General features: G+C 34.9%; 1 protein-coding gene across 1 annotated transcript in view; it reads left to right on the top strand.

Annotated features, from left to right (window-relative positions):
• Window positions 1–17,241, top strand: part of LOC136829428 (lipase lipl-1-like) — a 77,480-nt gene extending 60,239 nt beyond the window's left edge. The window contains exons 4-11 of the mRNA XM_067088036.1: window positions 1,613–1,726; window positions 4,983–5,097; window positions 5,832–5,982; window positions 6,552–6,644; window positions 6,935–7,093; window positions 10,370–10,454; window positions 12,758–12,900; window positions 14,246–17,241. Coding sequence (XP_066944137.1) covers window positions 1,613–1,726; window positions 4,983–5,097; window positions 5,832–5,982; window positions 6,552–6,644; window positions 6,935–7,093; window positions 10,370–10,454; window positions 12,758–12,900; window positions 14,246–14,398 — 1,013 coding nt within the window. The 3' untranslated portion in view covers window positions 14,399–17,241. The remainder of the gene's footprint in view (window positions 1–1,612; window positions 1,727–4,982; window positions 5,098–5,831; window positions 5,983–6,551; window positions 6,645–6,934; window positions 7,094–10,369; window positions 10,455–12,757; window positions 12,901–14,245) is intronic.
• The last annotated feature ends 1,604 nt before the right edge of the window (window positions 17,242–18,845 follow it).

The following is an 18,845-nucleotide window of genomic DNA, read 5'->3' as shown; positions in this document are numbered from 1 at the left end:
TGAAAGATGCCCTCTCAAAGTAAAATATGCTGCATATGGATAAAGAAGAAAGGATTCCTTTTAAAGAAACAATAGCCAGAGACATAACACAAATGAAACTAACTGAAGAGGACCTCGAATTTCGAATATAACCACTGAAAATGGAAGAAAATGTTCTCAAAAGAAAATATGCCTATCAAGAGAAAAGGAAAGGATGCCTTTGTTGTTAAATTTGATCTATGCAAGAAAATACTTTAAATATAAAACAGAAAATTTAAAAACAATAAAAAATGGCCACTTCGATTTAAAATACGAACCTTGTAAATGTAAAGGGAAGGAGTCCTTGCGATAAAAAATGCAGCACATGAAAATGAAAGAAAGAACCCCTTGGAATTTCAAGAAGGAGCTCCGCAACCATGAGTGTGCATGAGGGTCAATTTAACTTGAGCAAATGGTGGGCAAATAATTTATAACTTACCCCTGTAACTTTGCGTCTTGATTTGGCCGGCCACTGCAAAATCTCAGCAAGTCTTTTAGCACTTCCTGAGCTTGTGCTTGAAAAAGTCTGGAAGGACGTAAAGGATTTTCCAGTAGAGTTACCTTCGGCATTAATATCTGCCATATTTTCTGATTAGTTCTACGTAGGATCTTTGAAACTTGCGTGACCCCTTCAAAAAAGTAAAAAAAAAAAAAAGAAAATTAGAGATTTTGATTTTAATCATTCCTTGTCATGTTAAAATATCAAGAGAGTACAGAGTACATTAGCATTAAAACCTCAGGAATTCAAAGTTTAAGCCGTATCTTTAACAGATTAAAAAAAAATTGGCATACATAGACAGGCTATTTTTCTAAATACAGTTTTGTGAATGATACTTTAGAAAGTTATTTAACATTGTCGTACTGGGAAAAGAGCAGTTTTTGTAAATGTAAAACTTGTATATTTAATATATTTCTTAATGTCTGTGATTATATGAACTTATTTAGAAGTCATCCATATCCGAACTTGAAAAGGGGAGAAATGCAGGGATGCAAGGCAGCAATGATTTGGTAAAAAGGTCATATGAATAGATATATGAAAGGCTTTCATATAATTTTGTCTTATAGAGAAAGGAATGAGATAGGGTGATGAGGGTCCCTTGTTTGTTGGGAAGAAACCAAAAGGTTCACATCAGGCCATATAAATTCTTTGTAACACCTTATCACATTTAATGCAAGGGTCCGTCCTGGCACAAAACAAACTTACTCTGAATCAACCAACCGAGTGATGAGGAAAGTGCAGTTATCGAAATCGTGGACATAAAATGATCTTAAAAACGAGGAAGCACAAGAGCAAAGAAAGAAAAAATGGAATGATAAACTCTGGTTTTGTGTATATGAAGGTGGTGGTGAAGTGGAAATTTTCTGCACGGGATGTTCATCCTTGTTCCTACAATGATTATATTTTATCCCTTTCAAGAAAACAATGGTAAAAAATATAAATATTTTTGTTTGAATATACATTGTAATTATATTTCTGTTCAAGCTGTATATCACCAACAGGTTATGGCAACAACCTATCAATGCAATTTCACATATGCAAGTTGAAAGTGTACCCAAGAATTCCGCATCATTTATTCTGGTGTCTCTATTCCAGGTTCCTTGATCGGCAACAATCTGGAACAAAAGGAGCCAAAGGTTGTGTTCATTCAGCACTGTGTCCTTTGTTCCAGCGCGGATTTTGTCATGAATGATCCCAACCAGGCTTTAGGTATATATAAAATTTAATAGCAAGGTTCTTTATGTAAGTTGGTAATACTACACATACTCACACACTATATATATATATATATATATATATATATATATATATATATATATATATATATATATATATATATATATATATATATATATATATATATATATATATATATATATATATATATATATATATATATATATATATATATATATATATAATATATATATATATATATATATATATATATATATATATATATATATATATATATATATATATATATATGTATATAATATATATATGTATGTATATGTATTATATATATATATATATATATATATATATATATTATATATATATATATGTGTGTGTGTACATGTGTACATATAATGCAACGCAGTGACCTCTTAAATCGTAGTTACCTAACGTTTTAGATGCATTTCTAAAAAAACTTTTGAATCTGAAATAAGACTGGAACAAAGAACTGTCCTTCCACCTGGGCTTCTCACGTACTTTGGGAACACTTGAGTTAGGTTTTGTATTAATACTGTACTTAGCAAGAAGGGTACTTTATTTCGGTCCTGGTCGTTTCGGCCGTAAGTCATTTGGCCCGTAACATCCAAAACAACGTAAGACGTTATGTTTATGGTATTTACCGTCATTATTCTATGTTTTACGTACATTCCCTAGGGGCTGGTACTAAACACGGCGCCCATTTGCACTGAAACGTGCTAACGGCCTAAATGACTTACGGCCGAAACGCCCCGAACAACTGTATTTCTGCTCATACTGACATGGACGAAACTGCCCTTGGGAATGGTTAATACATGCACACATCTTCGGCTCGCTATCTCTGGACCCCAAATCCTAACTTGACTTAGAACATCATACAATTTGTAACAGAGGTTTATGCTAACTTGATCCACAAAAACCTAGCCAAACCTGTGAAGTCAAACCCTACAAGACCCTAATTTTCAAGGTTTCAGTATCATGAAATTACATAACATTATTGTTAGAAATGCTATGGCCAGTAAGTGTCCCGGTTACATATGGAAACTGTTTGATGTAAAGGGACGAGGAATGAGTATTAATAAACAAATTCAGAACTTAATGTCAACGCATATTAAGCACTATTACAGTAGAGGACCAGCACTTCAATACTGGTCTCAATTATGAGCGGCTTGCAGGATTTCCCCCGGGCTGGTTAAATCCCATAATGTAACCTAAAATGGCTCGGATTCTCCTTGTTATGTTACTATTGCTAAATCACGAAAATTAACTAACCTGAACTTATAAGTGTCATTTAGATGTTTATTATTCTGGAAGATATCCCTTCATTATCAGCAAAAACGCTTAATAACCCCACTGCTTAACAGAGACTACAGATTTCCCTGAAAAGAAAATAATCAATCTGACAAATTCAAGGATCCTAAAATTCAACGACAGTAACACCATCTAGCGCAAAGAAACACTAACGGATTCAAAAACGATTCACAACACTGTCTTGCCATCAATGGCTCATGTGAATGCTGTCATTACAAAGATGTTAGACATAGGGCAGCACATTAGACTGAACTTCTACTTGAAAAATTCTCTGTAATAAATATAGCACCATATGTAAACAAACACTAGATATAATTCCTGCATCTTACACACAGTTACGCAGCTACACATATACAACAGGTATCACAGAGAAGAAAAACAGTTGTTAGAATTGCCGAGTGAAAATAAGATCCAGTACAAAACTAACGTAAATAATTATGGGCAGCTTGATGAATGGGTATTATTTTATAAGTTGCCAATACACGCTATGAAATTGTAACATACATTTTTGAAAAGTGCTCTTCACTCTCGTTATTTTGAACCCCATAAACACTAAGCGCAAATGATAAATAAAAAAATATTCAAATTACGACTTATTAGGTAAGAATACCTGCCCATCCCTCTTAGCTAATACGGCAAAGTTGTAACCAGTAATCACCCCTAGGTTAAGTTAGATTTCTATTTAAAGATTTTTTTATAGCCCTATCGTTTCCTAGTCATTTTTGCATGAAAAACCTAATATGTTTTTGCGTGCTAAAATGGCTGGTTGGAGTCTTATTGGCAACTTATAAAATTTTACCGATGAATGATACTGAATCGAGCTTAGGCTAGTTTCAAGGTTAGGTTATAAAATTCGCTTATTATGCAGTCCTCCAGCTATAGAAATTTGGCATAAAGAATTATAGAGTTTCTACAAAGATAAATATAAGTAAAACAGATGAGTGAGTTGGAATACTCGGCAATCTACGTCCACAAAAGTGAGTCAAAAATTTACTTGAGTTACCATTAAAATTGAACACCGGTAGGGCTGTTTTCTACAAATCACTGTTTCGCTATAAAAGAAAATTTTATTTTTAACAGTAACGAATGTTAAACAACACATTAATATGACTTGGCATAACCAATCTATGAAACTGCTGACTCAGAAATAATAGTTCACTTTAACAATTAAAATAATATTAACTTTAATAATAGGAATAAGCTGACCCACCTACGAAATTAAAAGGAAGAGCACGGTACATCGCCAGAGTGAGACTAACATAATTACTTCCAACAAAGGGATAGTGCTTTTGGCTTGGTTTATTTGTTTGTTTTCTAATCTATTTGTCAGTGATAATCTGAGAATGGTTATGAATGAACTTTTAAAAAAATTTAAATGATGCTGAGCCTTGTAATTATTAACAAGTGATTATATTTTGAGGTATATAGTAAAACGGTCCCTTCTGGTGGGGGCATTACTGAGCTTCGTTTCAAACGTCCCGGGCTTTGGAATCATATCGCCATACACACCGTTACCATGGCTTTTGGTATCCAGATTTGATCATTAATTCATAATTGACAATAAATTATTAGATTTTGAGTTATATAAATCTAACTTTTAGGAGAAGGACTTTTCCAAGCGATGAATTGCTAAGTTCTTGTTTATTGACATCCCTATTTAAAGCTAGTTCACTTTTACCTTTCGCCCTCTTTATATCTTCTTAGTCTGTCTCTCAGCAAATAAATTTAAAATCTTCTCCCTACCGAAAAAATAACAAAGCTATTACCACTACCTCAGAATTCACCTGAAAACCATAAAGGAATTAATATTTTCTTAAAAATGCTTAAGCTCCTTTCCTTGCAATATTTAGTTAATACACATTTTAAGTGATTATTATACTCAAGTAATAACAAAAATAATGTTAACAATAGTAACAGAATGCCTATTTTTTTCCGACAGCTTTCATATTATCGGATGCTGGTTACGACGTGTGGCTTGGGAATATCCGAGGCAACATTTACAGTCGTCGTCATCGAACTATAACAGCCAAAAATCCCAAGTTCTGGGAATTTAGGTAATAAGACACTGTTCACTTTTACATAACAGTTTTTGATTGGCAGTTCGCTGTTGTACCCCCATACCGCCAAAAATGACGTTAATAAACGATAACCCTTGAGTTGGCAAGTTCCAGTCCTAGGAACGCTACTGATCGTCGCATAGCTCGACCAAGGCAGCTTAATTCTGCATAATTATTTAGTGGACCATAGTAAGGGAGGCTTGGCCCGGACTAGACGACTGTCTAAACGTAACCATTGCCCGCAGACTTTTACTGTTCCACAAATAAACGTTAATATATTGATACACATTATGTTTTACATTGTAGAAATGGTTAGGACTCTGATTTACTAATAACCTCTCCCTCTCTGAGCCCACCCCACGAAAATTGAATTTTGTCTAATTATAGATTCCTATTACGTCTTTTTTTTTTTCTTATATTAACCATACTGACATGCAGCCACTGTTATTAATGAAGCATCTTAAAGAATTATTTATAAATACCCGTATACGGTTCTTAATCTACAGCAGTATACATGTGATGTAAAAGAAAATAATAATATATGGCACTGCTAGCATCTCAGGCATTGCTAGTGGAAAGGCTAGTATTCAGTTCAGTTATTCTTTCTCTCCTTCATCTATGGAACGCAACATGCACTCAAAGACAGAGTTTTAAGGGCAAATACCCCCAAAAGACTTGATTGTTCCCTATTTTAAAATTATCATTATGTAAAACCTGCAAATCCATTTCAGTTGGGACACGTGTGCCCGGTACGACATCCCAGCCATGTTGCAGTACGTTCGTACGAATACAGGAGCGAATCAGGTCAGCTACATTGGTCACTCGATGGGGACAACAATGTTTTTCGCCATGATGAACATCCATCCTCACATTAATTCATGGGTGAGGTTCATTATTTGAGTGTTGATGTAAATTGTGATTTACGAGATTTTGCCCGGAACTCTTTCAAAACAGCCAAGATAAACTAATAACGATTAACTGATAATAATATTTGTTTCGCCTAAGAAAAGAATCCCTGGTTTTTGAAAGCTTCAAGAAGAGTTGTACTGGCGGAGATAGTTACCGGAAATCACCTTTTAGTTATTAACATAAAATTTTGGTTAAAGTGTCACAAAAACATCAAAACATGAGTAAATTTGAATTATTTTTCTCGATAGTAGAAATACATATTTCAGCACTTTATTTTCACTTATGGAGATTATGTAAAAGTAACTGGCTTATGAGTAACTTTCCCTCTGAGCATAGGTTCTGACTGGTAATCTGGAAATCAGTCTTAGCCTCCAAAAGCATTTTCCAACGTGTCTAATATACATCTAAAAATAGATTTGATATATAAAAATAACTAATAATGAGAACTGGCAACAGAGTTTAATTTTTTTCTTTCTTCACTTCTAAAGAAACACTAACTTCTGTGCTCTGTCACCTTCATTATTATTCTCTGCATCACAAAGGTACGTGTCATGGCAGCAATGGCGCCCGTTGCCTACATGCATAACAAGCACGCGCCTATCGGCATTCTCAGTCCAGTCATCAACGGCATTGATGTAAGTAAGGAGAAGCATTTTATATGCTGTAATGTCTCATGTGAGTTTTAAAACCCAATAATAATCTTCCAAATAAAAAATATTTAACTAATAATAATCATTTATTATTAAGTTATTGTCGTTAGGTTCACGATATTACTTTTATTGTCTTAATTCTTATCATCATTTTCAACGCCATCATTAGTCTAATTTCTATCAATGATTAAGCTTCAGATTTCCGTATAAACGACAGAAGCAAAACACAAAATGGTCATCTGTATATCTATACAAGTTTTTCCTTTCCCTAACAGAGAACGTTGACACAGAGAGGGAAGCTGGAGTTTCTAACGCCGACGAAGTCTTCATCAACGCTATTCTCTGGGTTATGCTCTGAGGTCCTCCTCATCCGGTCCATTTGCAAGTTCTTCTTAGACGCGCTAGCTGGACCTAGCGCCAGGAACGTTGATCCGGTCAGGGAGCTTTCCGTTTTTTTCGAATCCTTGTTTACTCGTGTTGTGTGTGTGCGTGTGCGTGTGTGTGTAAAGGCTCACGGAGACAAAAATAATCTACACTTTACTCGTGTGTGTGAAGTAGACGCGCAGACAGAAACAATCTACACAAACACACACACACACACACACACACACACATATATACATATATATATATATATATATATATATATATATATATATATATATATATATATATATATATATATATATATATATATATTAATAAGAGGACCTCATTCAAACTGGATGGTATTTAATAGAGTTTTTTATTCAAAAGTTACAAAGCTTTCTTGGACAAACAGTCCACATTATCAAAGTATCCGTACAATGAGCAAACGCATAGTCCGGCTGTATTTATATCTGTGTGCTGGTACTTTTAATCCTATAATCGCCCTAGCTCTTCCTGTGTGACCTCCCTCTCTTGACCTTGGTCTTTCTCTGATCCCTGGTTCCAGATGTCCGTTTTCCGTGCGTTCTCTTGCGTTTTTCTTCGTTTCCTTGCTACTGTGGGTATATGATTTTCTAGATATGCTGTCTTCAAAGCCGTTTCCGGTGTTCCCTGTCATCGTGTTGTTGGCGCAAGTTATGAAGGCGTTCTCTACAACCAGTCTAGATGTTTTGTTGGTGTTCCTGTAAAAAAACTCATATTTTCCCAGTCTATTCTGTGATCATTTTCCCAACAGTGTTTGGCAACTGCCGACGTCTGATTATAATGCCTTATGTTCTGCAGATGTTGTTTGCTTCGCTCTTTACATGATTTGCCAGTTTCGCCATAGTACCCTTCTTCACAGTCTAGACACGCTGCCATATAAACCCCCCTCTAATCTCTTCCCCTCTACCGACTTTTTGTTTCTAACTTTATTTTATTCCTAATGGTGTTTTTGTAGCTGCCTATCAATTTGAAATTGTTAGCTTCCTGTTGATGGGTGCAATAGAGTTGTTGTCCGGAACTGTAATTATTTTCTTTCCTACCAAATGTTCCTTTTCAATCCTTTCCCTCTCCCCAAAATAGTTTTCCTGCTTTTGATATGTGTACCCTCCCACCAATACTTAGGGTAGCCCTAATCTCCTAAAACTCTCCCTCAGGTAATCCAACTCTTCGTCTAAAAATTCAGGACTGCAAATCCTATAAGCCTGATGGCCAACCCGATCATTAATCCTATTTTATTTCTTTCCTGTGACTGGAGAACCTATGTATGTATGAATTGGTGTGTGTCTTCTTCCTATATACCTTGAATTTTAAATTCTCCCTACCCTCTTGACCAGGACATCCAAGAAAAAATTTCTCCTTCCTTCTCTTCTTCTAATGTGAACTTGATGTGTTCATTTAGTTTATTTATGTTTTTCTAAAAACTTGTGTAGATCTTCCTTTCTCCTTGTAAAATGATCAAAGATGTCATCAATGATCTACCCATTTTTTACGATATTTTTGTTCCTTTATTTACTTTGCCCACCTCTTCCTTTTCAAACCCATAATGGTTTGAAAAGGAAAGAGTGGGCAAAGTAAATAAAGGAACTTAAATATCAAAATGGGTAAGATACGTTGATGACATCTTTGATCATTTACAAGGGAGAAAGGGAAGATCTACACAAGTTTTTAGAAAACATAAATAAACTAAATGAACACATCAAGTTCACATTAGAAGAAGAGAAGGAAGGAGAAATTCCTTTCTGGATGTCCTGGTCAAGAGGGTAGGGAGAATTTAAAATTCAAGGTATATAGGAAAAGACACACACCAATTCATACATACATAGGTTCTCCAGTCATAGAAAGAAATAAAAATAGGATTAATGACAGGGTTGGCCATCAGGGCTTATAGGATTTGCAGTCCTGAATTTTTAGACGAAGAGTTGGATTACCTGAGGGAGAGTTTTAGAGATTAGGCTACCCTAAGTATTGGTGGGAGTGGGCAGTATGATATCAAAGCAGGAAAACTATTTTGGGGAGAGGGAAAGGATTGAAAAGGAACATTTGGTAGGAAAGAAAATAATTACAGTTCCGGGACAACAACTCTATTGCACCCATCAACAGGAAGCTAAATAATTTCAAATTGATAGGCAGCTACAAAAACACCATTAGGAATAAAATAGTTAGAAACAAAAAGTCGGTAGAGGGGGAAGAGATTAGAGGGGGTTTATATGGCAGCGTGTCTAGACTGTGAAGAAGGGTACTATGGCGAAACTGGCAAATCATGTAAAGAGCGAAGCAAACAACATCTGCAGAACATAAGGCATTATAATCAGACGTCGGCAGTTGCCAAACACTGTTGGGAAAATGATCACAGAATAGACTGGGAAAATATGAGTTTTTGTACAGGAACACCAACAAAAACATCTAGACTGGTTGTAGAGAACGCCTTCATAACTTGCGCCAACAACACGATGACAGGGAACACCGGAAACGTTTTTGAAGACAGCATATCTAGAAAATCATATACTCCACAGTAGCAAGGAAACGAAGAAAAAACGCAAGAGAACGCACTTGGAAAACGGACATCTGGAACCAGGGATCAGAGAAAGACCAAGGTCAAGAGAGGGTGGAGGTCACACAGGAAGAGCTAGGCGATTATAGGATTAAAAGTACCCAGCACACAGATATAAATACAGCCGGACTATGCGTTTGCTCATTCCATCGGATACATATAATGGACTGTTTATCCAAGAAAGCTTGTAACTTTTTGAATAAAAACTCTATTAAATACCATCCAGTTTGAATGAGGTCCTATTTAGTAATTCTACTAATGCACAGAACAATTGTGTATGTGATAAAGTTAATATATATATATATATAATATATATATATATATATATATATATATATATATATATATATATATATATATATATATATATTATTGTAAATTCTTTACCACCATATTCATTTCTTTAACTACAGAGTAAAGGACGTAAACTTCTACTACTTTTAAATTGTCAGTACAACTAACGATCTGATAACACTATATTTTATTAGAATATTTGCTGAAAGCATCTGCATAGCCACAGACATTCGTTTTTACATTTAGAAATTCTTTATGTTATCATAGTGTTAATCAGTCATATTCTTCCATGTTTGTCTATGTTTAAGATTATTACACTTAGATATTCCCTGATATCAGCTTAAAAAAACTTCTGGAAGCTGGTGCGTGATTTTCTGTTATCAAAGGTTAAGTTGTAGGGATATTCATCTTGCCATTAGCCTACAGTGCCCTCAATAATTTCATTATTCAACAGAATTATCTGCCCGTCATCGTTGCCCACACACCAGCAGGGACATCATTCCGTACAGTCACCCATCTTCTGCAGCTCGTTAGAGATAGTGAGTCTTTGTTTTTCGTTTGAAAACATGTTGAGTCTTCAACATATTAAGATCACCAAATGCTTTCTTTCCATGTCACTCATTTTCGTGCTCTCCATGAAACCTTCAGTAATGCTTTTAGATATGTCCTTACCCATGTTTTCTTTTATTCCTTAAACATTACCTCATTTAGCATAATAAAACATTACCTCATTTAGCACAAGTGTTTATTGTCTCACTCTTGCACATCATTTCAAATGTTTTTCTCTTGGTTTGGATTCATGACGAAATATTTCGCTCAGCTGGTAGGTTTAGAGCAACAGGATTGAAATTCGTATTTTTCACCTAAATTTGTTGCTCCTTCCTTGGTCTTCTCTGAACTGTAAGTGTACATAAATAGGAGTTCGTTCATTCAAGGTGCTATAGCCGATTCACTTAAGGTAGATTCTTGGGCCTACGAGACGTTTGTTTGGCGGCCTCTGATTGGCTGGTACTGGGAGGCAGGCGACTCGCTCACTGTCTCATCTTTATGTATGTAGCTCAGAAAACAATCAATATGTTTATATATTTCTTCATTTATCTCACATTTTGCACAAGGTAGGAAAGTTTTGGTCATACCATAGGATTCGGTGTTAATTGTACCACTAAATATGATTTCCTGAAATCAATAAGAGAAAACACAAAGGAATTACAACGAGTAAAAGTGAAGAGAGAAGCATTTAATTCTTAATACCCGTTTTTACTTATCATCGGATTTTGCATCATTCACGCGATCAAGACAAAATAAAACTTGTGTTTTCATACAATGAATTCACCCTGAATATTCTGGTGCTTTCAGATTTTAGATGCATGTGATATGTGAAGAGAAAATGAAGAATATGTCTTATTTGTTGCATCCGTTCTTGATGCAGTTTGCCAAGAGACGGTGATGATGATCTGCATGGCACTCTGTTGGTCCTCTCAGCCGTTGACAGTTGTCAGTTAGCGATATGAGAAGTTTGCAGTTTCGGCAATATTTACTGTATTATTGTCATTACATTTTCTGTAAATAAATGCATAGAATTCCCATTATGACTCTCAAACATTTTCGCTCCAATATCATATATGTCCGTATGTCTGGACATATCTGATGCGAAAAAAAAAAAAATAATCAGATGGATGCACCTGGATGTGCTGGCTTCAATTTAGACATCGTCAACAGATTTTATGGTAAGAAATAAAAAAATGTACTTTCGCTCATTTAATGAACATATGAAAAATAAGCTTTTGATGTTATTGACCAGAGAAATGAGCGGACATAATAATGAACTCATCATTATGTAGGCCTGTTATTTATCACAGTCTACAGTATGTATGCAAATTTCTAGACTAAATTGAACTCAACACATCCAGATGCATCCATCTGATTATTTTTTTTCGTATCAGATAGGCCCAGACATACAGACATATACAGTATAATACTGGAGTGAAAATGTTCGACAGTCATAATGGAAATTCTATGAATTTATTTACAGAAAATGTAATGACAATAATACAGTAAATATTGCCGGAACTGCAAACTTCTCATATCGCTAATTGGCAACTGTCAACGGCTGAGAGGACCAACACGTGTCTTGCAGATCATCATCACCGTCTCTTGGCAAACTGCGTCAAGAACGGATGCAACATAGATAAGACATATTCTTCATTTTCTCCTCACATATCACACGCATCTAAAATCTGAAAGCACCAGAATATTCAGGGTGAATTCATTGTATGAAAACACAAGTTTTATTTTGTCTTGATTGCATGAATGATCCAAAATCCGATGATAAGTAAAAACAGGTATAAAGAATTAAATGCTTCTCTCTTCACTTTTACTTGTTGTAATTCCTTTGTGTTTTCTCTTATTGGTTTCAGGAAATCATATTTAGTGGTACAATTAATACCGAATCCTATGGTATGACCAAAACTTTCCTATCTTGCTCCAAACGTGAGATAAATGAAGAAATATATAGACATATCGCTAGTTTTCTGAGCTACATACGTAAAGATTAGACAGTGAGTGAGCTGCCGACCTCCCGGTACCAGCCAATCAGAGGCCGCCAAACAAACATCTCGTAGGCCCAAGAATCTACCCTAAGTGAATCGGCTATAATCAACTTGCCTTTGTACGCCCGAATTAAGCACAACATAGGAAACAAAATCGTCGTTCTTTTTTCTTAAAAAATAAAACATTAGCTTCACATGATTCATATTCCTATTTTCTTTGCAACTGAGTAAATCTTCCATTGTTTATTTCTTTTCGTTTTCATAATGACTGTATTTCTTTGATTTTAATTCAGGAAGATTTCAGGCTTTCGACTATGGTCCAACTGACAATTTCAAAGTGTACGGTACTGCAAGACCTCCTCGTTTAGATCTCGCAGCTGTCACCGTTCCCGTCGGGGCATTTTGGTCTGACAACGACTGGGTAGCTGATCCAAGGGTAAGTAGGAAATTTTACTAATGCATCTTGAGTCAGTATCTATCTTTTGTTCAAGAAAAGGTTAAATCTCAATAACAAAACAATCCCTTGGTGAATTTATTTTATAAAAATAACACTAACCAAGAAACCAACATTTCTCCGATAGTAATCCCGTTATGAACTTGTCATTCGCTCCAAACAAAAATACATTACACATGCATATCCTCCTAAATCTAAAATCAAAACGCCAGAGTTTATAAAGTATTTATTCATCTTCACTTGCAAAAATATATCTTGTAGACTGTTACTTGAAATTAAACAAATTACCAGCCTTTTAGAGAAAGCATTCTCAAGACAAAAATTCATGCGAGATTGCAGTTAGCTGAATGAGAAGTCAACGTGAAGCGTTTTATCTAAAATTTAATTAAAAGAAAGCGAGAAGCAGAATGAAAACTGTATGGGTATTTCAGTAAAGTATTTCATCGGAAAATATGTTAATACCTTTCACAAAACACAGCAATGATTAAAAACCAGTCAACATTAAAGACGACATGAATATGATGCATGTGGAATTGAGACGTCAAAAATTCTAAATATTAAAATGCCTGATTGTGTGTTAGATTACAATTATACAGCCATTGTCTTTCTGGATCCTTGAATGATTTGTCAATCAAAGCATCTATGACCGTATAAAAGTCTTTAATTACCACTGATATTGCAACTTTATAATACTGTTTACAGTGTGTTACCATTTTGTGTCAAAAAGTCGGTAGTTAACGTCTAAATATAGCTTCAGTAAACATTTGAGGTATGTATATTTTATTCCCATAAAAGGTCCAAAAACAAAGTATATTCATAACTTTCGATGAAGATATTATTGGAGTGACCAAATTAATCTTTGAGCTTCGCGATGAGTGAAAACTAAAAAACGAAGGTGGCGATGCGTGTTGTGTGAAAATCCACTATAACGAAACTAGGACGCTGCAAAACCAAACCTCATGAGCAGTCCATTCTAGGTAGCGATAAAGATGCGTTAAAATATGAATCCGCCTAAATATACAAAACATAAAGAAATAAGAATAGAAAAAAGGAATACCGAGAGGAAAATTGCTCAGTATTGAAATCTGATGCCTACAACGAGGTCCACTTACTCAGAGAAAACGACAATTTTGGAGAAACAGACAACAAGGAATAGCATATCTTAAGACAGGAGAAAACTATAATCTTCATTCCAGTATTCATAGCTGAAGTGAAGCGGTAGTAAGGCCTCACTCTTCTAAGGCAACTATTTTTTTTCTGTGAAATAGTTTCTTTTCCTACATCGTTCTATTCTGATAATATACAGATTCTTTCTCAATCCCAACAGGATGTGCAGCTTACGGTGAGAGAGTTGGGAAACGTAGTAGTTAACCACAGAGTGCAACACAACAGCTTCAACCACCTCGACTTCTTGTGGGCCGAGAACGCTGCAGCTTTAGTCTACCGGCATATCTTAGACCTACTTGGTCGGTACAATTGAGACAAGAGCTGGTAACATCTTTCCTTAAATCATATGAGGCTAAATTGTTGATTAGAAATAACCTTAACAATTGTTCCTCAACCCAAGACAACGCATGAAAAAAGTAAGCTATGCCATTTTCTTGTGTCAAAATATCCGTCTCCCTGACCTATCTGTCAGCGTTGTTTCAAGGCTTCCCAGACTACATGTGGCATCACGTAATTGTGCTTTATCTGTGATTCTGTTAGAACTAAGTGACCTTTCCAGGAGGGTTCATACTTCCATTCATTTGTTATGATTTAGGTTACGGCATTATGAGAACCATATGGTTCCAACTTTAGCAACCCTTCACCTGAGAAAAACTAGTCCTATGAATGTGCAATATTTCCTGCAATCGTATGAAACGAGCAAATTCCTTAGGAACCAGTACTCGTTGGCCTCCATTTATGTAACTAGCCAACAGAAATCAAGTAAGATGCTGCTAATGTGCAAGAGAAATACTGTAACCTTCAATTAACAATCTATGTAACCTTTGCAAGCATTTTGTCGGTTAGAATTACTGTAGGCGACACAGATCTTTGCAAAGCTTCGCAGCAAAGGATTTGGTTGGCATTCTCTATATTTGTTAGGCTAGACGTTATAGCCAGTGTTCTCATAACTCATTCAATGGCCCCTTACATAATAATTATGGATCATCTTCACTATCAGTAATAGTTATTAATCATGTTAGGGTACCTCAAAGTTTATTCTTCCTCTTCTTTTTCAAGCCTTTTATTAACTCTTCATTCATATGTATTTCATTCAGAGGTTTACCTCCACAGGCCAAAGTATAGGGACCTATCACCAGTCCTCTGCTACTTACTTTTGTAATTGACCCTGTAATACATACTTCTGATTGCCTTTAATGTAGCCCTTCTTTTACTGTTTATGAAAGATCAAATCATTAGATTAAGCTAAGTTTATCTATTATACCAGTACTCAACGAAGGCCAGTGCTGTTGTGTAAGACCAGTCCTCCCGTACGCCACTTCATCTTCATCCTAGTGTAAGAAATCTCGAATTATAGCTTGTTATTGATTCTCCTAACAATATCACCACTTTCACGTCGACAGCATAGTTATCATTCTGGAATTGTTCCAGTGAGACCAGAGTACAAATGATATGAGAAAAGAGAAGTTCAGGTACGCCAAAGAAAAATTATGAATTTATCATTTGAGTTATTAATAAACCCCGATTCACCAAAAAAAAAAAACATAATTTTCTTTAAAATTCAGTCTATGTCTATAGGCGGCTTCATTAAATCACATCAGTTTTTTCGGTCATTCTGATATTTCTCTTGTCTCTAGCTAATGTAACTTTGCTGTACATTTACTAATATGATGCTCATAATCAAAGAATCTTCAGAGGTATTTGCATTTCTAAGAGTTATTATAATAGAAATTTTTGACTGAGTACCAAAGCCTGTATTAAACTGCAGACATGTTTATCAACACATAATAGCTATAAGCCTATATTCCAGTCCTTATATCATCCGATTATTACAATTTTTAAGAAATTTATCAAAAGCACTGTGGTTTCCCCTCTACCTATCCCCATTCTAAAGAGAAAAATGAATTAAACAAAAAAAGTATAAAGAGAAATGAATAGATAAGGCCTAAATAAGACCCAATAAACGACGATTTACTATCGGTTCCTTGCAGAGAGAGAGAGAGAGAGAGAGAGAGAGAGAGAGAGAGAGAGAGAGAGAGAGAGAGAGAGAGTAATAAAAGTATATCTTAGTTTAATCAGACCACTGAGCTGATTAACAGCTCTCCTAGGGCTGGCCCGAAGGATTAGATTTATTTTTACGTGGCTAAGAACCAATTGGTTACCTAGCAACGGGACCTACAGCTTATTGTGGAATCCGAACCACATTATAGTGAGAAATGAATTTCTATCACCAGAAACAAATTCCTCTTGTTCTTCACTGGCCGTTCGGAGATTCGAACTCACGACCAACAGAGTGGTAGTTGAGAACGGAAGCCGCTCACCCAGCGAAGAACTGAGAGAGAGAGAGAGAGAGAGAGAGGAGAGAGAGAGAGAAATTTGTTATAGTTCATTAAAATAATTTAATTATCCCTGAAAGAAACAATATGTTAATAAAATAAATTTGAAAATTAACGGGAGAGGTCGTACTTGAATGTGGGCAATATAGGAGTGAACGGCGAGTGTAGGTTTATGAACAGGCTGATGTAATTCAGCAGTTAAAGTATGGGTACGGATGTAACTTTTTATTTCCATGGAGCCAAACACAGTTATTGGAAACAGTTTCATTATGAAAAGGAATATATACTGTATATGTTACAAGGTCATTTGTATTTCAATTATATTTCTTGTAAAAAATTAGCCTTGATATTTTTCCTGTGTACATTATTTTGGTGATGCAAGGAAACATTACTGAGCTGTATCCAGACTAAATTGTCACGACGCTTATAATTTTTTCCTTATTTCTGTTCACCTTCCTTTGTGTCATTTTGATTTCTATCTACTTTTTTTTAATAACTTATATTCATTAGGTGATAATTTTCTCAGGATATTTTTTTATTTTTGTACATTTACTTTCGTTCATTTCTGTTTTTTTTTATACGTTCTCAAAGGATGTAATAATATTTAATTCACTGTTTTAATAGTACTCATAATACGCGACTTCATAAATTCATAAACAATGATCTTTTATGTCTTTCCTTGTATACAAATTTTACATTCAGGAAAATGTTTTATTCTCAATTTTTTATGTGGATTGGGTTTATTACAGCTTTGTACCATTCTATCTTTAAAGGCTATTTCACATTTCAAGATCAATACATAATAAATGATAGGACATTTCCTCTGTGTTATTTTTTATAACCTAACAATGAATATTATGTTTCCGTATTTGTAAATGACTAAGAGGACTGATATTTTTAAGACTGAGTGTGCCCTTATATCTACATACAAATTTACCATATGCACACCATGTTATCTTTTTATCCTTGTTTCTTTTTAAATTCTTGGCTTAGTAATACGACCTTTCCTTGTCTTCATTACACGATCAGTTAAGTGTCTGGAGTCATAATACACACGATTATAATCCTCTATTTCGTGTAAATAATTATGTATTTGCAAAATTAAGATATTTTAACAAATAGACTATAAATTATACAAAACGATGATAAACTAGAGAACAAGTAGAGAGAAGGGACTAAAGATAAAAGAAAAAAAATACGCGCTCCATTTTAGGTTCTCTTGAGTTAAAATTTGATGAAAGACTAAAATAGGCCAATCAAACAATGGGCAGGCTGAATAAGATTTTGAAATCAAATAGACTGAAATTGCGCACGAGAGTAATATTAGACATTACTGTAGTAAATCCTATATTGCTATACGGAAATGAATGCAATAATGATATGACAGTGGAACGATATCAAAACGATTATGCCCACTTGAAAATAAAGCCAGGAGAAGAAATGAGGCGGCACATAGCAGGACCGAGTGGCAAATGATCCCCATAAAGGAAATCACGGAAGTTCCAAACGTAGAGACAATGGTGAAGGAAAGGTAAAGGTGGTTTGGATATGCCCTCAGCACCACACCGGAGAGAATAGTACATAACAGTGACAGCCGGACTTCCTGTGGACATCAGAAGAGTTGAAAGATCTAGACCTACTTCGGTGAGAACTAAGATTCGGGAGTCTGGAGGTGAATGGAGATTTGTGGAAGACAAACCACAGGAAAGAAACGATTGGTTAATTTTAGATATTATGATTGTCTTAAAACATGGCTTTAAAATTAGACCAATTCGGGATTAAATAGATAAAATAACGACAGAATAGTATGTATGTATATGTATGTATATATATATATATATATATATATATATATATATATATATATATATATATATATATATATATATATGTGTGTGTGTGTGTGTGTGTGTTTTACACAAGGACATTATAGATGAATGTCCACTCAGGTTTCGCCCGCTTTTTTGTTAAGTACGTTGATGACACCTTCGCCTTATTTAAAAATGACTTTGATACCGACTCTTTTTTAGCATATGACACTTCTAAGCTTAATAACAAAGTTTACGGTAGAAAAAGAAGTGAACAATCAATTGCCTTTTTTAGACGTTCTTGTTACCAGAAAAGATGGTTATTTTAGTATTTCTGTTTTTGGGAAGAAGACGTTTACTGGTTTAGGATGTAATTACTGCAGTTCCTGCTTTTACAATTTTAAACTTAACTCTATATTTACTCTCCTCCACAGGGAGTTTTTTATTACATCAAACTGGCAATCCTTTCATCAAGAAATTAATTTTCTCTCGTAATATTTTATGAATAACCGAGTTCCGCAAACTTTATTTTTTAAACAACTTCGCATTTTTCTTAACAAACAATTCACTGATGTCACAAAACCACCAACAATGCCGATATTAAACTGTTACGCCA

This window comes from Macrobrachium rosenbergii, chromosome 44 (genome assembly GCF_040412425.1).
Source record: "Macrobrachium rosenbergii isolate ZJJX-2024 chromosome 44, ASM4041242v1, whole genome shotgun sequence".
Classification (NCBI taxonomy): Eukaryota; Metazoa; Arthropoda; class Malacostraca; order Decapoda; family Palaemonidae; genus Macrobrachium; species Macrobrachium rosenbergii.
The sequence above is the reverse complement of the archived record's forward strand: the minus strand, read 5'-3'. Positions and strand labels throughout refer to the sequence as shown.